This window comes from Ornithorhynchus anatinus, chromosome X5, assembly GCF_004115215.2.
Source record: "Ornithorhynchus anatinus isolate Pmale09 chromosome X5, mOrnAna1.pri.v4, whole genome shotgun sequence".
In the NCBI taxonomy this organism is placed as follows: Eukaryota; Metazoa; Chordata; class Mammalia; order Monotremata; family Ornithorhynchidae; genus Ornithorhynchus; species Ornithorhynchus anatinus.
Genome location: NC_041753.1, coordinates 45,735,511 through 45,762,445, shown reverse-complemented (window position 1 = coordinate 45,762,445; position 26,935 = coordinate 45,735,511). Strand labels below are relative to the sequence as shown.

General features: G+C 41.4%; 1 protein-coding gene across 10 annotated transcripts in view; it reads right to left on the bottom strand.

Annotated features, from left to right (window-relative positions):
- Positions 1-26,935, bottom strand: part of NFIB (nuclear factor I B) — a 312,498-nt gene that overhangs the window by 37,994 nt on the left and 247,569 nt on the right. For all 10 annotated transcript variants that reach the window (XM_029055083.2, XM_029055080.1, XM_003428627.3 and 7 more), the window contains one exon: positions 7,185-7,316. In XM_029055083.2, the coding sequence (XP_028910916.1) occupies positions 7,185-7,316 (132 nt within the window). The remainder of the gene's footprint in view (positions 1-7,184; positions 7,317-26,935) is intronic.

Genomic DNA, 26,935 nt, shown 5'->3' with positions numbered 1-26,935 from the left:
AGTTTGGGTGCTATAAAGTGGAAAGAACAGATTTTATTGGAGGAAGTCCTCCCAGAGGAATCTCTCATAAGGGCTTTGAATATGGGGAGAGCTGTGGTCTGTCAGAAAAGAAAGGGGAAAAAATGCCAGGCAGGAGGAGGATGAGAACGAGACATTAGTAGTGGGAGAGAAGAGAATGAGAACTATGCCTGCTCCTTACTGGGCTGGCCTTCCTGCTGCAGTGTATCAGATTTTATGAGACTGTGCTTCATTATGTCTTTAAATAGTTTATTCTACCTTCCCTGCTTGCAAATGCCCTCCCCTGCCACCCCTTCAGCTCATCATAGTGCAGCCACTTGGGTATCTTGCTTTGAAGCAATGCTGCTGTGACTATTGTTTCAATACTGATGAGGTGACTGAGTTCAAGGAACTTGTTGATAATGTTGTCTTGCCTTTTGATATAGTATGATGACCCTGATGAAACTACTCAATAATTTGGGAGCATTGATTTATTTCAAGCAAGGGGGGATGAGCTTGCAGTAGGAATTTAAGGAGGCATGTTTTTCCCAGACAGATGCTTTCCTTCACTGTGGCTCATTGTCTTCTCTCTCTCACTGCTGATCTCTTGTTCACAGTATCTCTTTTGCATGAATCTTGCAAACCTTCACACATCTGGCAGACCACTGCTCTTCCCATCTTCAAATCTCTTCTGAAATCACAACTCGTCCAGGGAGCTTTTCCAGATTAGTCTCTCATCTCTCTAATCTGCGTCCCTTTTGTCTCGTCTATCTGATCACATAGTTGGTTAGTTTTGTTGTTTCCTTTACGGTACTTGTTAAGCACTTACTATGTATTAAACACTGTTCTAAACACTGGGGTAGGTACAATTTAGGTCAGACACAGGTCCTGTCCTGCATGGGGACTCACAGTAGGAGGGATAACAGGTATTGCATCCCCTATTTACAGTTGAGGAAATTGAGGCACAGAGAAGTTAAGTGACTTGTCCAAGGTCACATAGTAGGCAACTGGCAGAGCAACTGGAAGAGCAACTGGCAGAGTCAGGATTAGAACCCAGGTCCTCTGACTCCCAGGCCCGTACTCTTTCTACTAGGCCACTCTACTTCAGGTTTAGAAGTTCAGAACTGATTTGATATGTCAGTGAACTGCTAGCTAGGTAGCAGAATTTGGCAAATGCCATTACACTCTACATTGCTGATGAAAATCTTTTCTTGTGTTTAAGGTGTTGTGTAAGTTGTTTTTCTTCAATCATATTTATTGAGAGCATACTGTGTGCAGAGTACTGAACTAAGCACTCGGGAGAGTACAGTATGATAGAGTAGATAGAAAAGTTATTTAAGTATTGTTAGGCAACAGTGCTGTATAAACCATGAAGTAATTCATAGGCATCTTCATATTTTGTGTGGGGGCCTCCAAGAGCACACAGCTCGGCATTATTTGCATTTCCTGGATGACTGTCTCAAAGTTGGAGAAGTTTCCAGTACATCAGAAATATATTCTAATATCTGTTTTCAGGACCGTTTTCACGTCTTCAAGTATGGTGGCAGAGAATAGGTTGAAAAGTACTGCACTCAACCCACAGCCTTACTGTATTCAATTGGTTACTGGGAAAAGTTAGATAAAGCACCTGCAACTAACTGCCTTGACCAACCTACTATGTTGAGCAAAAGCTCATATAGACATGTGGTGATGTATCCTCCTTGAGTGTAATTTTTCTGTAGGAATGCCTTTTGATCATAGCTTTGACTGCTGAAGTCTCATACTCAAAATTTTAAGCTAAAGTTATTATGTTGAGGCTGTGAGCTCCTCTAGGCTGTGAACTCACTGTGGGCAGGAACTATGTCTACCAACTCTGTTGTATTGTTATATTGCACTCTCCCAAGGGCTTAGAATGGTGCTCCACACGCAGTAAGCACTTAATAAATACGACTGATTGATTGACTTTACATTTAGTCTAGTTCCCTACACTTTGAAGGTCTACTTCTTAATAGTAGAAAGCATGTTCAGTAGTTCATTTTAATATTCTTTCCCTCTAGGCTTCCCCCTTGACCTATGATGAGGATGACTTCATCTCCTCTTCATTGTTGCCAGGGTAGTGTTTATGGAGCCATAAAATCTTCTTTATTAAGTAGTAAAAGTTATTAGAGATCCCCAGATCTCTCCAGCTTTTTTATCCCATCACTGGTCACATATGCTTTTTGGATTTACCTGTATGTCCCTATGAAGGTTTTTGTAAACCTCCATTTTATATCAGTCACAAGGAGCTACAAAGTGTTATCAGTAATTTCTTGTTTAGTTGCAAGTAGTTTTGTTTTTCAAAATTCCTGAGTAGTTTTCATCAAATCCATCTTGATGGTGTCTCTTTGCTATACCCACAGTATTGATGGCTACTTAATAGATGGTGTCCCTGAGAAGTGTCCATTTACTGAGCATGTAGTGCTCTTTAGTTTGTGTTCCTTGTTCCAGCAGGGCTATTGTGATAGGGTATCAGAGAGCCTTGCAGGTTTTTTTATTCTCTAAGTGCTTGAGATTTATCTTTCTTGATGCTTGAATTCCACTCTCTGACCCACTGATCGTACTGATAGCTCGAGTTTGAGTGTATAAGCAGGTGGTCAGTTCAGCACTAGGCCCCCTTTCAATGTGTTCAGTGATCTACACATTTTTCAAGTTTGCTGACAAATGATATAATCTAAAATATGCCACAGTATAAAACTTGGGTGCATCCATGAAATCTGTCTAATAATAATTATTATCATTAGAATAAAAATACAAGTATTTTTCTAAGTATTTACTATGCACTTACTAAGGACTATGCTAAACTGTCATAGATATAATGTAATCCATACTTTTCTCTTATTTGGCAGGTAGAATTAATTGAAGGGGGGGGGGCCTCTGCAGCATTTTTCTCAAAGCACATCCTGCCTTTCCCCACATTTTTCATCCCTTCCCACTCTATTTTCTTTAATATTTCATTTTGAATTGCTTGGGTTTTGTAGGCCATAAAATATAAGAAAATAAATTTCTCCTGCTTTTGATAATAGTCTTGAATGCATCAAATACAGTAGCAGCAAATCTGTTCTGAACTCCAAAACTCCAAATATAAAAATTGACGATCTCTGCTCTTTCCTTTGCATGCCATAGACTCCATGCCATGCCATGCCATGCCATAGTCCTATCTACTCCTTCAGGGTAGAGTTCACAATTAACTATCATTTCCTTATGTAAAACAGATTGTTACACAGAAACCATTGTAATACTCTGGGGTAGCAACTGTTAACATGATGAGCAACCTGTGAGCACTATACAGAATCAACAAAATATTGGTCCTAAAGCAGACTTTGGCAGGCCAAAGATTTTCTATAATACACAAACCTTTTGAAATACCTAAATTTGTCTCAAATTTCCAAAGTACTGCAATGTTTTTGGATTAAAGACAATATTTAATCTGATTTTCCCATCTCCTTGTAGGAGGAGGGAGGAGGTAAAACAATTCTCCCTAGTACACAACTTGCAAGTATCCAGCATGCCCCTGCCAAGGACTTGGGTATTCTTGTCAGGTGACTGTATAAACCTACAGTGAGCCCCTGAAGGAGTGTGATATTAGAGATGTTTAGGGGAAATAGAGCACACTCTTGTCAATCTGGAGTCTTCCGGAGAGAGAGCCAAGGATACATCTGTCGGGGATCTGAAAGGTGGTATCTCTACCTTTGTGGAGTAGGTGGGGGAGTGAAATATGAATTTCTGTTCTATAGATTTCAAATTATTTTATCTACATATATCATTGCAAGGCCAGTAGTTATTCCTTCTGAGAACTCATGGCAGACAGGAAAAGACCCCAAAACTTTGAAAAAGCAAAGGTTGTGCTCATCATTAAAAAAGAGAAATGTCACCTTAATATTGACCTCTAGGAAGAGAAGTGAACATATGATCTAGCAATCAAGTATTTTGAAAACACCTAAAAAATAATAAAATACTAGAAAGCAACAACATGTACTTTAGAAGAGCAAATCATACTGGGTATATTTATCATACACCTATACTCATTAAATTTCCTGATGATACTGAATTAAGTATGGCTAACTCTCTGGAAGGTGGGAATAGTGACTTACATAAACTGGAAAACTAAGCTTAAAATATCAAGATGAAATTTAAAAAAGTTCAAAATAATGTGTTTCAGAACAAGCAGAACAAATACAAACACTGGCTAAGTGGTAGAAAAAAACAAAGAAATCACAGTAGGCCTAGATTGTTTTGACATTTAAAATGCCAATGAAGTACTAGGACATGTCAAGAAAAATATGCTACATAATTCTTCTGTATTCTTGTCAGGTGACTGTATAAACCTACAGTGAACCCCTGAAGGAGTGTGATATTAGAGATGTTTAGGGGAAATAGAGCACACTCTTGTCAATCTGGAGTCTTCCGGAGAGAGAGCCAAGGATACATCTGTCGGGGATCTGAAAGGTGGTATCTCTACCTTTGTGGAGTAGGTGGGGGAGTGAAATATGAATTTCTGTTCTATAGATTTCAAATTATTTTATCTACATATATCATTGCAAGGCCAGTAGTTATTCCTTCTGAGAACTCATGGCAGACAGGAAAAGACCCCAAAACTTTGAAAAAGCAAAGGTTGTGCTCATCATTAAAAAAGAGAAATGTCACCTTAATATTGACACCTAGGAAGAGAAGTGAACATATGATCTAGCAATCAAGTATTTTGAAAACACCTAAAAAATAATAAAATACTAGAAAGCAACAACATGTACTTTAGAAGAGCAAATCATACTGGGCATATTTATCATACACCTATACTCATTAAATTTCCTGATGATACTGAATTAAGTATGGCTAACTCTCTGGAAGGTGGGAATAGTGACTTACACAAACTGGAAAACTAAGCTTAAAATATCAAGATGAAATTTAAAAAAGTTCAAAATAATGTGTTTCAGAACAAGCAGAACAAATATAAACACTGGCTAAGTGGTAGAAAAAAACAAAGAAATCACAGTAGGCCTAGATTGTTTTGACATTTAAAATGCCAATGAAGTACTAGGACATGTCAAGAAAAATGTGCTACAGAAGGTATGAGAAATAAACACATTTGCTATACTCTGTACCACTGGAATCATATTTACATTTTCATCAGAACACTTTATTCTTACTCTCTAAGGAAATATTAAACAAATTGAAATTGTTTAGCCTAAAGAAGTGAGAACTAAGGCAGGACTTAATAACTATCTTTATGTTTGTGAGGATGTTGACTGGCTGTTTTCCACTCCCACTGAGTATTGTAAAAGTGGATGTGGGGTTTTAATTAAAACTGGGGGAGATATGTTAGTATAGGACTAACTACAGTCTAGTAGGACTGGATTGTAAGCCTCTTACGAGGAGGGAACGTATCTATCAAATCTGTCATATTGCACTCTCCCAAGCACTTAGTACAGTTCTCTGCACACAGTAAACACTCAATAAATGCCATTGATTGATTAACAGGGCACCAAAAGAGGTTTTTAAAAAGATAAACATACATATGAAGCTGAGAACAAAAGTAAGAAGTGCCAAACTAAGCTATGCTAAAGGGGCATCCAGTAATAACAATAATAATAATTCTGGTATTTGTTAAGCACTTCCTATGTGCCAGGCACTGTACTAAGGTAAGGGAAGGCACGGAGAAGTGAAGCGACGTGCCCAAGGTCACACAGCAGACTAGTTCTACAATTGTACCAAATGGCAACTGGAGGTACAGTGCTCCCTTTTACATCTGTCTTCATGTGAGAAATATACCTCCTAACATCCTTCCCTCTCAATTCCTCATGGAAATTCCTGTGGTAATGAATTTCCTTGACATACCCTCTTCTGTGAAAAGACCTGTTTCTTTTGTTTGTCTTGAATCTAACACCTTCAAGCATAATGGATATCCTCTGGTGCTCTTGCTAATAAATCTGGTGTACAAGAATTCCCCATGTCAACTAAATACTAGGTTTTTAAAGTAAGAGATATTTTCAGTGCTGGATGATCTAGTCCCTCATCTGTTTGGAAGCAGGGGTCTGGACCAGATGACTTCTCTTGGTCCCTTCCAATTCTAGGGGTCTATATGATTCTAGAGAAAAATTGATGGAATAGGTAAAAAATGCTTTCCTCCCTCTATAGCTCCTGAAACATTGCATTACTGTATTCTAAGGAGCTCTCCTGAATAGAGAGCATGCTTAAGGTTTCTCACATGGCATTTATAATGAAGGGCAAGCACTTGGATTTAAAAGCATGCGCTTCTAATTTGTATAAGTTCTAATTAGGGTCAACTTTAATTTGACAAACCATGACATTCCTTGACAACTGTGCTTGTGATTCCCATTAACATTACAGGGACTGAGGGCAACTGAATATCATAAAATTCACATAAATTGGATTTTTTTTATTTCTTTCTCTTTTAACATAGAAATGATATATCTATTGTTTATTTCCCATTTAACTTTGGAAATCTGTCATAGGTGTAATCCCAAAAGAATTCCTGCTTAGAAGGCATTTTTAGCATAAAAACTTGTGGAAGAAACTATACTTTCTTTTGGTTTTTAACTGGATGTTTTACACAATAAATACTATTACTACTACTACATAATCTTATCAACTCTTTTTCCATGTCATTCCGAAGTAGGGAAGCAGCATGGCCCATTGGAAAGAGTGCAGGCCTAGAAGTCAAAGGATCTGGGTTCTAAACCCTGGCTTTGCCTATTGCTTGCTGTGTGACCTTGGCACCACTTAACTTATCTGTGCCTCAGTTTCCTCAACTGTAAAATGGGGATTAAATACCTGCTTAAATAACCTCCTACTTAGATTGTGAGCTCCAAGCGTGACAGGGACTGTATCTGACCTAATTGTCTTTTACCTACCCCAGCGCTTAGAAGAGTGTTTGACACATAGTAAGCATTTAACCAATACCAAAAAAATATCTTGGTTCATGCAAAGCAAATGTTCCCCATATAACATGGCTTGTGTGTTTTAAGGCCTCTGAAAATATTCCACTCCTAGAAACATAATTGAGGACTCTTTTTCCAACAGTAAAATACATGGGATTAGGACCCATTAGTGGGAATATAATAATTACTATTTAAGATTCATCAATATGAATATGGGCCAAAAGCCAACTAAACAATGGAGAAGCTTTTATCCTTCTCTATATATGCCCTCACCACTGTGTGCAACTCCTGGGATTCCGGGATGGTGATGCTGGGGAAAAGTGCTCAGTCTTGGTGAAGAATCTTGTGGCGATGTAGGACTAAACAATGGCTTTTCAGGCTTCTTCATAGTAGGAGAAGACATATCTGTAAAATAAACGGAACATCAAAGCATTGTTGAGTACAGTCATTATGACAGGTTCTGGCTTTTTAAAATTATCATTTTCAGACCTGTTCTTTCACAACAGACATATACTTGTATTCAGTTATCCAACTGCCATCTTATTACTGACAAATAAAAATAATGGGTCGTCTAGGTGGAAATGAACAACAACGGCAATCATTTGGCTTGATAATTTAAATTTACATTATTTCCGACTAGAGAGTGAAGAAGTTCAAGAATTCTTTAGGGTCCCCAGATTCTTTTAGTTCTATGAACACTATTGAACACTGAACCCCTATTTTGTACAGAGCACTGTACTAGACACTTGTGAAATATACAGAAGTATATGACATATTCTCTGCCATTGAGGAGTTTATAAACTAACAGGGTAAAAAGGTACACATAAATTCATAAATATATAATAGTTTAAAATCAGGAGACTAGATGAAAATCAACACATAAGCGTGAATAAATACATGCTTAAAAAACAAAACAAAAAGTACAAAAGGGTGGTAAATGATGGCTGAAATGGCTGAAGGCCTAACATGACTGGATGATGGGAGGATTTATCAGGGAGTGCTTCATTAACAAGGTTGTATAATACAAGGGCTTTGAAGGAGCAAAAGGAATAATTTGAGGAAGCTGAGAGAAGAGGATCTTAAGGGTAGAGGAAATGAATAATGAAGAGCAATCAGCGGCAGGTGGGAGAATCAAAAGGGACAGAAAGAGATTTGCTTGATATTTACAGAGAGCATGAACTGGACTGTAGGAGCAGAGGACATCAAACCATGAAAGAGCCGGTTGGCCTTGAAAGTAATGATGATGATGATGGTATTTGTTAAGAGCTTACTATGTGCCGAGCTCTCACTAGTGGGAATGGGGAGCAAGTGGAAATTTTTGAAGAGAGTGATGTATGTAAGATACATAGCTATATGTAGTGCCTACTGAAGAAGTGAGAGGCTAGAAGTAGGAAGACGAAGAAGGTGGATATGGCAAAAATCCAGTTGAGTGGAGCTGAGGACTGGTACCAGGGTCACTAATGGTGGTTGTTAGTGTCGAGAGGAAAGGGCAGAGCTACAAAATATTATTTAAGTATTTAAGTCTTCACAGCAGGACCTAAGGACAGATCAATGAGGGAGGAAAATAAATACAGGAATACAGCACCAAAGTTACAAATTTGTGAGATTGGGAGGATGGTGTGCTGTCAACAGTGATGGAAAAGTTGGACAGAGCAGAGGGCTTAAGAGAAAATATGAAGAGCTCAGCTTGGGGCATATTCACGTAAAGTCCTAAAGCAAACTGGAAATACAATATTGTAGAGCAGGTCAGTTATGAAGATGTAGGCAATCAACTGCAAAGGGATGGAAATTGAAACCATGTAAATTAATCAGTTCTCCAAGAGATAGTAGATTGGATCTCAGAACTGAGCCCTGAGAGACAGCCATAAGTTAAAGGCTGAAGAAAGGAAGAGGAGGAAGAAAAGTAGTGGTTGGAGAGATAGGATAGCCATCTGCCTCCGTCCTCCTACTCCCAACACCACAGTCCAAACCCAGTCTCCCACAGGAAGAGAAATACAAGCTAAGTTCCAAGGAAAGGGGGCCAATCATTCATGACTTGGTTGTGTCAACTGAAATGGATGTGTAGTCAATACTCTCTGTTCCTAAACAGGTTGTGGAATAAATTAGAGAGTCCAATTGTACGTCATTTTGTGGTATTTTCCACCTAGAATGAAATTATCTAGCTGTATTATCTGAGGAAATGGTGAAACCTCCAGATTAGATAAAAGCCACTAGTGGTCATTACTTCAAAATTTGTATTTCTACCAGCTAAACCTTTCCTATCTAATTTTTGGCACTATAAATTGGGGAAGCTAATAAACATGTTCATGTTGCACAGACTGCATAGGTGATTGTGGAATAAGTGTCCCATAATACCAAAACTAAATTATATATGGCTTTTCTTTGCTATATACTTATGGGTCAATTGAGTTAGCTTAATGCATTTCCTGTTCTCTTGTCTCCTTGGCATGCACTGAAATCAAACTTTGTTCTTTTTCCAAACACCGAGGAAACACAGATGCCCACAGAGGGGGCAGAAAAAGATGCTTATCTGCTAGAAAAAGTGTGGAAGGATGTAGAGGTATATAAAAACCAGGAAATTCTTTCAACTCAACAGGCCACACACAATATCCAAAGTCTTTGAGACAGTCAACCAGGAACTGATAATTTCAGAAGATTGTGCTCCTGAGACTCGTACAAAAAGACATTCAAAAACTAGGCACCATATTAAAGACTAATATGACTGAGGAAAACCAAGCCTACACCTGAGAAATCTTACACACAAAGATTTGTATCGGTAACCCCAAAATGAATGTTGTCACAGAATTTTGCTACCTAGGCAAGAGACAATATCCAAATATGCTTGGATAAACAAAGAAGTAGAAAACATAATAGAAAAGGTCAAAATGACCTTTGGGGGACTGATAGGTTGAGTTTGAAGAGAGACAGGCACATGATTATGAAACATTTCACAGTTGACACAGTGCTGCTGTCTGATAAGCCTGAAGAAAATACACATAACCAAAGATTTACATCAGCAACATAAATGTTAATGCAGTTACAGAATTCTTCTACTTAGGCAGTACACACTACTGAACATTGCAGGAACAGGCAAAGAAGGAGAGAACAATCTACAAGGCCAGCATAGCTTCAGGACACTGCCATAGTTCAAAAATAAGGGAGCATCAAACCTCGTTCCAAAATCATGGTCTTTAAGGCTACAGTGGGGTCTAATAAGAAAACATCCTATTAAGCAATTTCACCAGCATCACCAAAGACATCAACTCCATATGGGGTTAAACGGGAATGTCACCCTGACAGGACTTGCACCCCCTTAGAATGAAACCATTACTTCCACTCCAACAGCTTTTTGAGGCAGGCTGAACAGCCTTGGTTACCCTGAAGCTGGTCCCAAGATGTCAGCTCAGTTTTATGTCCTTTGCCAGCAGATCGTGGTCTCCCACCAAGTCTCAACACTACCAAAATTCCTCTCAACCTCAAAGGGCTCTGGGGTCAGGCCAAAGGCTCCAACTGCTTCTAGGACCCTGTGAGAATGAGCCATCCATCTGCCTATGCCCTGGTCTGCCCATTCAGCTAGGGGGCTTCCCTGGGGATGAGATGTGGATTAAGGTTTTAGAACTTTCATTCATTCATTCATTCAATAGTATTTATTGAGCGCTTACTATGTGCAGAGCACTGTACTAAGCGCTTGGGATGAACAAGTCGGCAACAGATAGAGACAGTCCCTGCCGTTTGACGGGCTTACAGTCTAATCGGGGGAGACGGACAGACAAGAACAATGGCACTAAACAGCGTCAAGGGGAAGAACATCTCGTAAAAACAATGGCAACTAAATAGAATCAAGGCGATGTACAATTCATTAACAAAATAAATAGGGTAACGAAAATATATACAGTTGAGCGGACGAGTACAGTGCTGTGGGGATGGGAAGGGAGAGGTGGAGGAGCAGAGGGAAAAGGGGAAAATGAGGCTTTAGCTGCGGAGAGGTAAAGGGGGGATGGCAGAGGGAGTAGAGGGGGAAGAGGAGCTCAGTCTGGGAACGCCTCTTGGAGGAGGTGATTTTTAAGTAAGGTTTTGAAGAGGGAAAGAGAATCAGTTTGGCGGAGGTGAGGAGGGAGGGCGTTCCAGGACCGCGGGAGGACGTGACCCAGGGGTCGACGGCGGGATAGGCGAGACCGAGGGACGGTGAGGAGGTGGGCGGCAGAGGAGCGGAGCGTGCAGGGTGGGCGGTAGAAAGAGAGAAGGGAGGAGAGGTAGGAAGGGGCAAGGTGATGGAGAGTCTTGAAGCCTAGAGTGAGGAGTTTTTGTTTGGAGCGGAGGTCGATAGGCAACCACTGGAGTTGTTTAAGAAGGGGAGTGACATGCCCAGATCATTTCTGCAGGAAGATGAGCCGGGCAGCGGAGTGAAGAATAGACCGGAGCGGGGCGAGAGAGGAGGAAGGGAGGTCAGAGAGAAGGCTGACACAGTAGTCTAGCCGGGATATAACGAGAGCCCGTAATAGTAAGGTAGCCGTTTGGGTGGAGAGGAAAGGGTGGATCTTGGCGATATTGTAGAGGTGAAACCGGCAGGTCTTGGTAACGGATAGGATGTGTGGGGTGAACGAGAGGGACGAGTCAAGGATGACACCGAGATTGCGGGCCTGCGGGACGGGAAGGATGGTCGTGCCATCCACGGTGATGGAGAAGTCTGGGAGCGGACCGGGCTTGGGAGGGAAGATGAGGAGCTCAGTCTTGCTCATGTTGAGTTTTAGGTGGCGGGCCGACATCCAGGTGGAGACGTCCCGGAGGCAGGAGGAGATGCGAGCCTGAAGGGAGGGGGAGAGGACGGGGCGGAGATGTAGATCTGCGTGTCATCTGCGTAGAGATGGTAGTCAAAGCCGTGAGAGCGGATGAGTTCACCGAGGGAGTGAGTGTAAATGGAGAACAGAAGAGGGCCAAGAACTGACTCTTGAGGAACTCCAACAATTAAAGGATGGGAGGGGGAGGAGGCTCCAGCGTAGGAGACCGAGAATGATCGGCCAGAGAGGTAAGAGGAGAACCAGGAGAGGACAGAGTCCGTGAAGCCAAGGTGAGATAAGGTATGGAGGAGGAGGGGATGGTCGACAGTGTCAAAGGCAGCAGAGAGGTCAAGGAGGATCAGAATGGAGTAGGAGCCATTGGATTTGGCAAGAAGGAGGTCATGGGTGACCTTAGAGAGAGCAGTCTCGGTAGAGTGGAGGGGACGGAAGCCAGATTGGAGGGGGTCCAGGAGAGAATGGGAGTTAAGGAATTCTAAGCAGCAATTGTAGACGACTCGTTCTAGGATTTTGGAAAGGAAGGGTAGTAGGGAGATAGGGCGATAACTGGAGGGGGAAGTGGGGTCAAGAGCGGGTTTTTTTAGGATGGGGGAGACGTGGGCATGTTTGAAGGCAGAGGGGAAGAAGCCATGGGAGATTGAGTGGTTAAAAATAGAAGTTAAGGAAGGGAGGAGGGCAGGGGCGATGGTTTTAATAAGGTGAGAGGGAATAGGGTCCGAAGCGCAGGTGGAGGGGGTGGCACTTGAGAGGAGGGAGGAGATCTCCTCTGAGGATACTGCAGAGAAGGATGGAAAAGTAGGGGAGAGGGTTGGTGGGGGTGGGGGAGGGGAGAGGCGGAGGGGTGACTTTGGGGAGCTCAGACCTGATCGTGTTGATTTTCGTGAGGAAATAGGTGGCCAGATCATTAGGGGTGGGGGATGGGGGAGGAACAGGGGGCCTAAGGAGAGAGTTAAAGGTCCGGAACAATCGGCGGGGGTGACGGGCATGGGTGTCGATGAGGGAGGAGAAGAAGCTTTGCCTGGCGGAGGAGAGGGCAGAGTTAAGGCAGGAAAGGATAAATTTGAAGTGTGTGAGGTCGGCTTGGTGCTTGGACTTTCGCCAGCAGCGCTCAGCAGCTCGAGCATAGGAGCGTAGGAGGCGGACGGAGGAGGTGATCCAGGGCTGTGGGTTAGTGGAGCGAGAGCGGCGGAGGGAAAGGGGGGCGAGAGAGTCGAGATGAGTAGAGAGGGTGGAGTTGAGAGCGGAGACCCGCTCGTCGAGAGTGGGAAGAGAGGACAGGGCGGCAAGGTGAGGCGAGATGCTATTGGAAAGACGGATGGGATCGAGAGAGCGGAGGTCTCTGTGGGGCAGTAGCGAAGATTTGCAGGGGGAGGGAGTGTGAGAGATGAGGCAGGTGAGAAGGTTATGGTCAGAGAGAGGGATTTCAGAGTTGTGAGTGAGGAGATAGTGCAGTGGTAGGAGATGACGAGATCGAGGGTGTGACCGAGTCGGTGAGTGGGCGCGGTATGGTGGAGGAGGAGGTCGGCAGAGTCGAGGAGGGATAGCAGGCGGGCGGCAGAGGAGTCGTCGGGTACATCCGTATGGATGTTGAAGTCTCCGAGGATCAGAGTGGGCAGAGAGAAGGAGAGGAGGAAGGTGAGAAAGGGGTCAAGGTGGTTGAAGAAGTCGGAGGTGGGACCGGGAGGGCGGTAGATGACGGCGACAAGTAACTGGAGTGGGTGGTAGAGGCGAATGATATGGGCTTCGAGGGAGGGGAAGGAGAGGGAGGGGGGAGGAGGGATAGTGCGGAAGCGGCATCGGGGCGAGAGGAGGAAGCCGACGCCTCCTCCCTTACCAGTGAGTCTGGGGGAGTGGGAGAAGGAGAGGCCTCCGCCGGAGAGAGCGGCGGCGGAGACCGTGTCTTCGGGAGAGAGCCACGTTTCCGAAAGGGCGAGGAGGAGGAGAGAGCGGGAGAGGAAAAGGTCATGGATGAAAGGTAGCTTGCCTGTAATAGAGCGGGGGTTCCAGAGGCCACACTTGAAAGTAGCTGTGGGTGCAAGGGGAGGAGGGGGGGAAGGGCGGGGGGAGGGGAGGGTTTGGATGGGAAGGAGGTGGCAGGGCCCTGGATGAGGAGAGGGGGATGAGGGGTGGCGGTGGGACAAGAGGACTGGGATGGGGCATGGGTGGGGAAGAGAGAAGGGGGGAGGGGGTGAAGAGGGGGTTTGGTGGGGGGAAGAGTAGGGGGAGGGGGAAGAGGGGTAGCGCTGGTAAAGTGGGGTTCTAGGGCGGGAGAGAGGGGGAGGGAGGAGACAGAGGAGAGAGTGGGAAAGAGCTGAGCGAGAGAGGGGAAGGGGAAGGGGAAGGGGAGGATAGGAAGGGGCGGGAGGGGGGAGGGAGGGAGGAGGGACATGGCGAGGCCAAAGAGGTGGGTGGCAGCACTGACAACAATAAACAGTAATAAACGAAATCGGTACTGCTGCAGAGCTGATTAAGCCCAATGGGCCATAATAGCAACATGATGTAGTGGTGCCAGGCTGGGAAGCGGTGTAGTGATATACGGCCCCACTGAGTTTAAATAGCCATCACAGAGGCTTCTGAACCCCAAACCCCCAGCCCCATCTGTGGAGAATTCTCCAAGCTGTCTGGGCAGACAGGGGGAGAGACCGGAAGACAATTTATCCTGCTAAAGCTGCAGGGATGGGGAGCTCAAGGAGATGCTTCCCTGGCCCCAGAGCCCATTTGAAGGGAAAGAAATCCCAGCAGCATCAGTGGAAACAGTGTGGAAGGGAGGGTACATTCATTCAATTGATAGTATTCATTGAGGGCCTACTGTGTGCAGCTCACTGTACTAGGCACTTGGGAGAGTACAACAAAAGTAAGACTGCTCTCAAGTGTCTCACTCTTCTTTTCCTGTCCTGCTCTCCCCTTCTGTCTCCTCATTCTTCTCCCTCTATCTTCTCCTCTTCCCTCACCACTGTGTCTCTCTCCCCTCTATTAATTCCCCTTTTTCTCCTTTTCTCCCTCTTTCTCTCATTTCCTCCCTCCTGACTCTTTGCCCTGTCCCTAATGTTCCATATCCTCAACACTTTCCCCTCCTTCAACCTTGTGATCCATATGTCAAGATGGCAAACCTGAATATGACCTATGAACCTTATTCAACATCAAATGGAAGGACAAGAATACCACCCATGAGGTCTTGGAATGCCATCAGCACACCAGCATCATGGTAATGCTCACAACAAAACAACTTAGCTGGGCAGAACACTTGAGGAAAAAAATAACATCAGGAAACCCTAGAAGCTGCTGTATGGTGGAAAAAAGGGTGTACAATCAAGCAACAAGGACAGAAAAGATGTTTTAAAAATGTAGTGAAGCACAGTCTCAAACAACATGATATAACAGTGGATTATTGGTAGACAACCACAGACCAATCTAGTGGGAAGCAATAAAGAGAGGATTGTGCTCCTTGAACAGAGGTTTCATGAAGATCAGAACACTGAGAGGCAGGCCCGAAGCAGTGACAGAGACCCTGTATGGGGCAAACTGCACCAGCACCAAAACAATCTTTATATCTCTACATTTCTAAGCTTCAGCTGGTCTTGCAACAGAGGCAGATCCTTATGCCAAAGTACTTTTAGTGTGGGTCTGGGTCAACTAACCAGAAAATTTGTTTTTATTGTAGATTAGAATGTAAACTTCTTGAGGTCAGGTACTTTGTCTTTTGCTTTAATTATACACTGCAGTGCTTAGTATGATACCCTACACACAGCAAGTGCTCAATGGATACTACCAAATGAATTGTCTGTATGTCCTGAGACAAGTTGGCCCAGTTAGTATACCTCTTTTTGTAGAAATAGGTCAAGTATGGATGAATAATCTGTGGGCACAGGTCAGGTACATATGCAAATTCCAGTACCTGTGCAGTCTTTAGGCAGAAAGTCTCATGTATGCCTTGCAACCTCCATCCTGCTACTCCCCCTGAAGAGTGATAGAAGGACTAAGGAGAGAGCTGACTAAGGATAGGTTCAGAGAAAGTGACCAGAGAAAAGGGGAGACAGCCAGCCATAGAAAAGAAGGGGGATTCCAGTGAAGAAGGAGTCGGGGAGAGGTTTGAGAGGGAGACCAGCAGACATGGGATTCCTATGGCCAGGTCTTTATTAAGTTCTCTGTGGTCTCCTTTGATGTCAGGGGTTTCTTCTCCCTCTATTCCCTTCTCCTCCATTCTCCTGCCCATCCTTCCCCACTGTCTCTGATCACCTGAAACAGGTTTTTGACTTACAGAAGCTGATTTTGGCATGACATGGATGAGAGAAGGCTGGTAAGCTTTATTTTAAAAGAAAAGCCCAAAAGTATTGAAGAAGGAAAAGATGTGAGAAGGAATGAGAATAGTTCAGTCAGAAAGGAATGGTTTCAAAAGAGTACATGGAGAGGTGGGGGTTAAAGAGTAGAATGTAGAATTCAAGCTAAGAGAGAAAGAGATAACGGAGAAAGAGAGGGATGGCTAAAGATGAAGAAAGCTGACACCTGATGCTGTTCTTCTTTCCTGTACCTTTATATGAAAGTTTAAACACTCTTATAAGGGAACAATTCAGAAAAAGGCAACAGAACCATCAAAGAATGTTTATATGCATTATATTCAAGGCTAGAATTATGAAGAACTACAGATTTAGTGCCAATCACACATGGGTAAAGCAAACATTGAAGAGGGGAGGCATTTTATCACTGTCCTATTTTTTTGCCATTTTCTTAAAATATTGAATGAAATCAGAAAAGCATCAGTAAATTCTTGTCACTTAATATACAGCTATATTTTCATGATATTGCAACATATCATGGTGGGTCATACTGTGTTATAAATTTTGAAGTATTGCATCAAAGAGATAAAAGCTTAAGCTAATAAATAGTTAGATCAACTCATTTCCCAACAAGGTAATTTCATCTACAAAGGGAGGCAGAAGAGAGTTGCCATGAAGCACAGCGTATGCAGCTTGCTCACCGGCAGCTTGCACAAATGGCGTTCCAGATGTATATCTGTTCAAGGCAGCCCAAGGCAACGATTTTGATCATTTCTAATGTGATAAAATGCTGCAGGGAAAGTGTGCAGAAACGTGTTTACGTCAGGCCTTAATTAAACTGTTGTTCACTTCCAAAGAACCTTAGGAAACACTAATGAGACATGAGTTTTGGCAATTTTCTCATCAAAGCAAAGACCCTCTTCTTCAGCCTGTCAACCAAGTAGCTCCCCTGATAAATGTCACATGGTACTCCAATCAGCTTGCCACCTGTTAGTAGAACTTCACAGGAGTCAACTAGCAATCTAGGGCAAGTTCAAACATCTACCTTAACACCTGCCTATCTTGGACACCTGCTCAATTTTCACATATAGTGCAGCAATATGTTAGTGTGTTTTTTTTTCAATAAGCTGGTAGAGGGTTAGTTTGCAAATCAGATTTATACAGCTCAAAATATAAGAGCCTTTCTTATTAAAAAAAAATCCCAAATCATATATATTGAATCCCACCTTTGTAATATCTCTCCTGGTTTCCAATTTTTACAAACACAAGAGTTCTTGAATTTCTGATAAATAGCATTTTCAAAATACCAATACATTAAATATGTCAAGGCATTTCCATATGGATAAAACAATATAATTATTATTTGTTCCAAAAAAGCTATTTCTTCATATGATCTTTCATTTAGTTCAATTTCTCATGATTTTCTCTAAAGTAGAATTTCCTTTCATATTAAACCTGTTAACATTTCTAATATATTACCATGACGAGTTTCACTGTGCAATTACAAGTTTCTCAATAAATTCAGATAAGAATACAAAGTTATTGATGTATGTAGCTAATTTTCACAAGTCCACAGCCAAGGCATTATTCTACTTTTATCAAGTGCTTTGAATTTTCATTCATTCATTTCAATCATTATTAAAACATTCTGCCTTTTTTTCTTATATGGCAGATACTGAACACTTTTTGCTAACTTCTCCTCATAATATTCAGAACACATATCGTAAAGAAATCGGTGAAAAAACTTGTTAAATATTGCACTTACAGTCCAAAATGGAAAAGTATATAGATAGTATTTAAAAAATAGTAAATATTGAGTATAGGGACAAAGGCTGCATAGAATGGTTTAGGATTTTATGATTGTTATTACTACTACATATCGGTTTTGTTTCTTTAGCTTAGGTTTTCTTCCTTTTCTTCCTAGTGTCATAAACATTTTTTTTCCTCACATCAGTCTTCCAACACTATATGGTTTGGCTAATCAGTATAGTATATATACCTAGGAGGCTTCTCTCAGCAGTTCAGAATTCTAAGATGAATACTAATAACACCTGAGAAGCAGCATGACCAAGTGGAGGGAGCAAAGTCCTGGGAATCAGAAGGACCTGGGTTCCAATTCTGACTCTGTCACTTGTCTGCTCTGAGACCTTGGGAAAGTCACAACTTCTCTGTTACCTAATCTGTGAAATAAGGATTAAGGCTGTGGACATGGACTGTGTCCAACCCGATTAGCTTGTATCCACCCCAGCGCTTAGTACACATAGTAAGTGCTTAATGAATACCTTTAAAAAAACACCTTTGAATGAAATCACGTGGATACTGGATCCAGAAAATCTCAGCTTAGGCCCTATACCCTGAGAGGTGCCCAAAGAGGACACAAAATACATAAACTAGACTTGTGACCCTTCCTGATTGATTTAGCTAGTGTAGAAATGACATTATACTTATCTTTTTAGGTTAGTTCTATACCTTGTAAAGTTCTACTTCAACCAATTTTTCATGAGCAGAGTGTGAATGGTTTTTGTGGCAGAGGAATGTTATCTGAAAAGGATATGAGAAGCTCTGCAATTTGACAGGTGGGGCACTGACGTGCTATAATGCCAAGACGGTCTCTTCCACAGACAATGCATGATCATCAAGCTTTATGTGGCACAGTTTCCTTAATTGAGGAAACAACCTATTCTTCAGGTTGAAAGTGAGAAACAAGTATTTTTAAAGTGTAAACTTAGAGCACAGAAGTGACTAATGCTAACCTTATTACTGTACCTCGATCTCATCTATCTTGCCGCCGATCCCTTGTCCACCTCCTCCCTCTGGCCTAGAATGCCTTCCCCTTCTTCAAATCTGACAGACGATTAGTCTCCTCACGGTAAAACACTTACTGAAGGCACATCTCCTCCTAGAGGCCTTCCCTAAGGCCCCCTTTTCTCTTCTCCCACTTACTTCTGCGTTGCCCTGACTTGCTCCCTTTATTCATCCTCCCTCCCAACCCAACATCTCTTATGTACATATCTGTAATTTATTCATTCATATTGGGCTCTGTCTCCCCCTCTAGACTGTGAGATGAGGTCGTTGTGGGCAAGGAATGTGTTTGTTCATTGTTATATTGTACTCTCCCAAGCACTTAGTACAGTACTCTACACACATAAGTGTGAAATTAATATGATTGAATGAATGAATGAATGAATGAATGAATAACTCAAGGTGTGTAACCAGGACTGTTTAACTGAAGAAAGAGAGATGTCAAGGAGAAAGGAGAACAGAACACTGAAAATTGAAGGAACAAAGGGAAAGGAACAACAAGAAGAACAACAACAGCCTTGTAAGAAAAAGTGTGTGATTGGTCACATATCACTGAGGGCAAGGCCAATCACTTAAGCAGTTTGGAGTGCAGATTCAGGGATACTGAGAAGGTAGCCATTATATGAGAGAAGCACCATATAAAGAAGCAGTGTGGCTTAGTGGAAAGAGCCTGGGCTTGGGAGTCAGAGGTGGTGGGTTCTAATCCTGCCTCCACCACTTAGCTGTGTGACTTTGACCAAGTTACTTAACTTCTCTGTGCCTCAGTTACCTCATCTGTAAAATGGAGATTAAGACTGTGAGCCCCATGTGGGACAACCTTGTATCTACCCCAGTGCTTAGAACAGTGCTTGGCACATAGTAAGCGCTTAACAAATATCATTATTATTATCATTATATGCTCTTTTTCTCTATACTAGAAGCTTCTTGTGACCACCAACTCTGTTAGACTGTACTCTCCCATGTGGATTAGGAAAGTGTTCTGCAAACTGTAAGCACTCAACAAATACCAGTGATTGGGAATTAAAGTGGCTTTAAAGAACTCAATCAGTTCTCTCCCATTTACTTATCCAATCCCTTTTACTCTTACTCCCCAGTTCACCTCCTTGTTTCGCTCAGGCTAGCTTGCTCACTGTGCCTCATTCTCATCTCTCATGCTTGCTGAGAGCTTTCCCCATCTTCAAAGCCCTATTGAGAGCACATATCCTCCAGGACGACTTCCCTAAATAATCTCTAATCTCCCCTCCTTATATTTCCCAACTGGCACCTCAGCTCTTTTGTGCCATATAAGCACTTGTTACCATAACCCCCATAGCACTTACATTTCTTATATACTCTACTCCTCCTCCCAACTTTAATTTATTTGTATGTCTCCCCATCTTGACTGCAATCTCCTTGAGGGCAGGGATTGTGTATTCTAACTACTGCACTCTCTCAAGAGCTTAGTACAGTGCTCTGCAATACACATGATACATGCAATTGACTGATTTATGTGTTAGTAAATCACCCAGCGAGAGTCTGGTTAGGATGTATAGTTGGTAACAGCACACCTGAAGAAGAGAGCAGTACAATCAAGAAAAAGATGATTAAAAGGGGGGAAGTAAGGAAGGAGAAGGGAAAGTAGGAGGAAGGAGAGACAGAAGCACTGAGAGTCCAAAGTAGACCACTGAGGAATAGCATGTATGCATTAGTATGAAGTCATTGACCTAATCAACTTGTTGACCATTCACAGGTGTGAATCTGGGGTAAGGGGGTGGGGAGGATGACCCTCCTAAGCACTACTTTAGAGCAGCTGCCTACAACATTGGTGGTAGAAGGGGAAATCAACCAATCAAAATTTAGTGCTAATTATGTGCAGAGCAACTTATTATCACTTCTGGTGCCAAGCATCTGATGCATGCTGGGTAAAACCTGCTTTGGAGACTAATAGGGAGTTTGATTGGATTGTAGCAGGAGCATAGTAGACTTCTGATGAAGCTTCAAGCTTATGTAGTGGTAGTGCTCTCCATCTCGGATCCGACACTGTAAGCAGTTACACCAGCATCAGTTATGGGCCGAGCTCAACAGTGAATAGGAAGACTTGATTCCAAATGAAGTCTCTGAAAAATGTGATTCTCCTAGCACTGTACCTATGGTCGCCCCTACAGAATTGCCCGCGGTGGGACATGACAGCAAACTCAAAAAACTGCCGTATGGTGCTCTGGAAAGAAGTAAATGAAACATGGGGGACAGAGACGATAAGGAAGCAATAAAGTGAAGTCTTACACAACATGCCATTAATGCTGAAAACTGGGACACAGGAAGTATAGTGAACTGTACTGCAATCAACAGATGAGTGGTTATTTTTAATCAGAAGCAGAAGACTTTGAGTCAAAAATGTAAAAACAAAAACAGCACCAGGCCCTAAAAAAACACAATAGCACAACAAAAGATAATCTTTGTGCACAGTGTAGTGTTAAATTTGAGTCCTTCATTGGACTTCATACACACACACACACACACACACACACACACACACACACTCTCTCTCTCTCTCTCTCTCTCTCTCACAAAATCCAACCACATTGTGTGTATCCTGGAATGAACGTAAGAATGACAGAATCTTCAAGGAGCACAGAGAATTTAAGTGACTTGCCCAAGATCACACAACAAGCTATCAGCAGAGCTGGGATTAGAACCAAGGTCCTCTGACTCCCAGGCCCATGTTCTTTCCACTTGGCCAGGCTAATTCTTATTTTCAATATTAATACAGACCATGTTTAGGAGGACCACAACATCCTTTTTGATCTTTGGCATTTTCAGCAGGGGATGATAGAAAATGACCAGAGTTTTGGTGGACAATAATTCAAAACACCATTGCTTTCTGATTTATTCATACTGGTTCTGCTAAACATTGTGAATTCTCAAAAATATCCAGTGAGAACCCTAATAGGGAGCCTGAACAAGAAGAACTAACAGAACAAATTTATTGACTTCAGGAGTTACCATATATATCAAATTAGCCTTTTCTAAACAAGGGATAGATATAAACTGAAGTAGATTAGGTAATCTACCTAATTCTAATAACCTTACCTAGACGAGTAGTGTCTTTATCTAGACTACTATCTTGGACTACGAAAGATAGTTGAGAAGCAGAATGCCTTGATGGATAGAGCATGGGCTTGGTAGTCAGAAAGAAATGGGTTCTAATTCCAGCTCTGCCACTTGTCTGCTGTGTGTCCTTGGGAGAGTCACTCTGTGCCTCAGTTATCTCAACCAGTAATTGTGAACTGGACTGTGTCCAACCTGATTAGCTTGTATCTACCAGTGCTTGACACATAGTAAGCACTTAACAAATGCCATTATTATCATTATTAGTTAAAAGCCCAAGAGCAAGGTAAAGCAAGTAAGTCCCAGGAAAGGGAAACATGCAGTTAGACAGAGAGAAATGAACCCATAAGTCCCAAACTTCAGTAGTGTTACAGTGCCATCTCCCACTGAGGACACTCTTCCAATGAAGAGGTCCCAGTAAGACAGGCAGAAAATGAGAGTGGCAGCTGGAAATTCACTCTTTAGGTACTTCACTGCACAATATTGAGGGTGAATAGACACTCGCCCTGAGCAGGAATGCTGTGCTTAGTGCAGGGAAAGATAGTTGGGGTTTTACTAATAAATCCTCTGCATAAGGATTCCCCCAAGGTTTTATCTAGCCCCTTTTTCCTGCCTACCTGAGTGGGAGAATAGAACTCATCATTATTATCAATTGCTGGCACATCAGAGTGAGAAATGAGCCTATCTTGAGTTAAAATCAAATCCTCATTGGCAGTTCCAACATTTTATTTTGTTAAATGAAAGTACTGTAATTATTTGAAATCAAATTGGCTTAAGACAAAATGTAATTTCTTCCTAGTCATCCTCTTATTCTTGATTCTTAAAAATAAAGTGTGTAAACTCTTGCACACAAAGCAATTTACCACACTCCAAGTTCACCAAAAAAAACCCCTAAAAACTATAGCAAAAGTATGGATGTAATTCTATAACAGTAGCCTGCTGATGATATCATCTGAGCCTAAAGTAAGTAGCCACCATGATTTTTTTTAATTTTAATCTACAATAAAATGATTTGAACATATGGCAAGTTAATCTGAAATCTTGAAATCAGTTTTTTATATAACAAACATTGTAATGTTTCCATCAGAAGAGTGTCAGAAGGCCTGCAAGTCAGAAGGATGTGGGTTCTAATCCTGACTCAGCCACTTGTCTGCTGTGTGACCTTGGGCAAGTCACTTAACCTCTTTGTGCCTCAGTAACCTCATCTGTAAATGGGGGACTAAGACTGTGAACCCCATGTGGGACTGATTGACTTGTCTACCCCAGTACTTAGTACAGTGCCTGACATATAATAAGCGCTTAATGAATACCATTTAAAAAAAAAAGTGAAAATTTCTATTCTGAGCACTAGATCCGTGCTGGGATTTTAAAATCCAGATCTCCTCTTTAGAACATTGCAGCATTCTGTTCTTCAATAACCCAAACCATTCTCAAAATAATAGTATAAATACTGTACAGTAAACCGGCAAAAAAAATCATCTTGGGCAGCTACCCTCGAACACTCTAACACATTGGTACAGGTCTTCATCCAAAACATCCCTCAATATGAAAGGCGGTCTAGGCTCCACATTCAACTGAAAGAAAGCAAAAGCTCAAACTCCTTTGAAGCTCACCAGGGCACCATACTGAGACATGACCATTTCTTCAATAGTGAAGAACATCATTAGAGAATCAATACTTGATACATGAATGCTGCTTTTTTTAAAAAAAATTTCAAAACATCATTTTCCATTTCAAGATTGAGATTTCATTTCAACAGCCACAGAATGAGTTGAAGGAAACCAAATTTTTAAATTACCAAAAATTGTGCAGGAGTTAGATTGTATTGTAGTCTTAAATAGTCAAAATATTAAGATTCTAATGCCTCAAGGGGAAAAGCTCTTGGCCCAGGAAACATATTAGTGCTAAGAATCCAAAAGCTTTAGACTATAAAATAAAATCAATATGGTAACCTTAACTGTAAGAGTCAGAAAAATACTGGAAGAGTTCTAATTTAACAAGATTACAGATGAGTTCTGAGAGGAGATCATTTGGGGGAAAGCCATACATTTAGAATTATTTATGCTATGAGACATCTCCAGGTTTTCAATTGTTACTAATGCTATTATTATCCATGCTGCTAGTGGGTAGGGGTGATTTAACTGATATGCTACTTCAGTGGATTTACAGGAAAGTCTGAGCAATGATCTGGAACTTTCATCAAATAAAATCATTACTCTGAGATTCAAAACAAAAACTGTTGGGAACAATTACAATTTGATGTGGTTAGTGCAATAGAGGAAAAAAAAGAAAATGTTAAAGTCATCAGTTCAGTTTTTCCATATAAATACCGTTATATTTTATAATATGCATTTTCTTTTAAAGAATAAAATTGGTCAAGAATAGGTAAGAATTATTAGGTTTAGCTGAGCCTAACTCTATATTTATCTTCCCACAAGTGCAAATGAAAAAAGAAGAGAATACTGTCAAAGAAATAAATATTCCAATCAATAGTTATGTTAATCATGCAAAACTGATCAGCAACAAAACTTCTATTTTGTAATGGGTCAATTACATTCGAGAGATAATGTCAACAAAACCGATTACTGTCACAGAATAATTGTCTCATATTGCTACATCTCTCATCTTTTATGGAAAATAAATATTGCAGTCAGATTAAGTCATTTATTTTCCAAATAGCAGACACTGATCCCATGACACGGTTCTTTTACAATAACTCAATCTCTACCAATCATTTGTTATAGCAGAAAAGTACAGGACCCGGCTTGAATTTGTTAGATATTCACATTCCTCAGGTACGAGGCCACATGCTTCCTAGCATAGAAGGAGTTCTGTGATGTGGAATTACTCAAATGGGGTTCTTTTAAATGCAAATGTATTTTTTTTAAATTACTGAACAGAAGTATTACTTGCAATTATAGAAAATTAAAAGCCAATATGATTTAGTTAGCTTTATTTTTCATTTTTCATAGTCTAAGAGTAATTAAAAAAAAACTTGAGGCTCAGGAATTTGGTATCTTCTAATGTTTTTTACCTAAACCAATTTTTATCACCATGGTCAATTAGCATATATTGGGCAAAGTCTTAGAAATAGCTACAGCTTAGAATGAATTTGCTCTAAACCAAATGAAATATCCCTATGATTATATTATGGGGACCTTCAGTATTAATAAAAGCTTTGAAAGGCTGCCATCAGGCAGCAAGACATACGATCTACTAATCCTGAACTGCTGCATACTGCCTTTTTCTTATGTCATGCATCTAGAATGTTGATCATGTATGACCTACTATATAATCAGGTACTTTTTTGTACCTTTTAGGAATTGATAGGGTCATCTGGTGTTATGAAGGCAAGATTAGCTTCATACCAAGAACCTCAGAATGCTCAGCAATTTTTGGTTCTGTCACTTTTTTCATGGCATTTGTTAAGCACTTATTATGTGTCCAACACTGTTCTAAGCACAGATTTTTCAATCTAATTCTCCATCAAGCCAGCAACCAGAATGTATATATGTAAATATATACATATATACACAATTGTTTAAAATTTTGCTACATTTTCAAGCTTTCTATCTATTCTATTCTTGATGAACCATGTCTCAACTTCAATCATTATGGCTATTAGAATAGAACAATATGAATAGACCATTTTTCTGTTAGAATACATGTCTGTATTCAGCATATTCAAACTGCTTTAAGAAATACTAATTTTGATCAGAAGATGTGATAGATCAAAATAAATGTTCAGTAAACATGAGAGACGGCATAATGTAGTCTGGTTCTGAAGTTGGATGTTTCTGCCAGGATCTTTTCCTCTGTGAATAGGTGCATCTGAACACAGTATTACATAAGCAGCAATCCTTTCCTTGCTGCATACATGTATACAGTACTAGTAGCAGTAATAGCAAAAGCAATGGTATTTATTAAGAACTTAAAATATGAGAGCACACAGGAGAAAAAATACATATTCATTGATTTATATATGGTTCCTGGCCCACAGAGGGGCTCACAGTCTAAAGTGGGCATGGCAGATACACTAGGTTAGGTAACACGATAAATTCAACAACAAAAACATCTGCCAGAAAAAACAGCAGTACATTACTGCTGAGAAATAGTCCCCAGGCTCTTCCTGCTCCAGGAAGGGCCGTCCCTGGTCCCAACATTCTAAAAGTTAGGAAGGTAATCTCTGTCTGCCCTTCACTCCAATGGGGATAAGACTTCTCCCTGGCAATGGCAGCCAGAGAAGGATAGAACCAGAGGTGGACTGGTTTTTCTACCACATTAAGCTTTGGGCTGCCACTTCAGTTTAAAAAAAGCATAATTTTCACACATCAAATCACTGCGCTGCTTGCTGGGGGAGGAGCACTTCTGAATCCCCATCATCAAAAAAGGAATCTTTCCATACCGTATCCCGCTAATGACTTCTGCTATAGTGTGTTCAGATAGTTTGTGGAGGTGCAAATGGCAATTGCACAAATATATATGGTACTTTGTATTATTATTATTCAAATGTTTACTTTTTTTCTTTCCTGAACAATTGTCACCCTGTCTCCCCCTCTAGACTGTAAACTCATTATGGGCAGGGAATGTGTCTGCTAATTCTGGTGTATTGTACTCCCCCAAGCACTTAATACAGTGCTCTGCACATAGTAAGCACTCAGTAAATACGATTGACTGATTGACTCAAAATTTGCTGCTCCAAGAAAAGGCCAATAGGACCTATTATGAAACTGGATAAGACCAAATCTAGCCTATAGTTTCCTGCAGGTCCAAGGCCATATGAGCTCAGATTGGGACAGCACAAAGCAAATGAAGCCAGGCTTAAGCCTGACAGGTTCAGATAGTCCTTGCAAGCCTCTTCCTTGTGGAGCCATTTTGGATCAGGGACTGTGTTGTAGTGGTGTTGCTGCACGTGCCTGGTTTTTCTCACATACAACATTGTTCCAGTGGAGATTAGGAGGCCACTGAGATAACCTAACATGCGTGAAAACACAGGACACATGTTTGATACTGCATATGAGTGAGACCTAGGGCCACGTTAGCCCTGCTTGGGGTCTTCTATAGC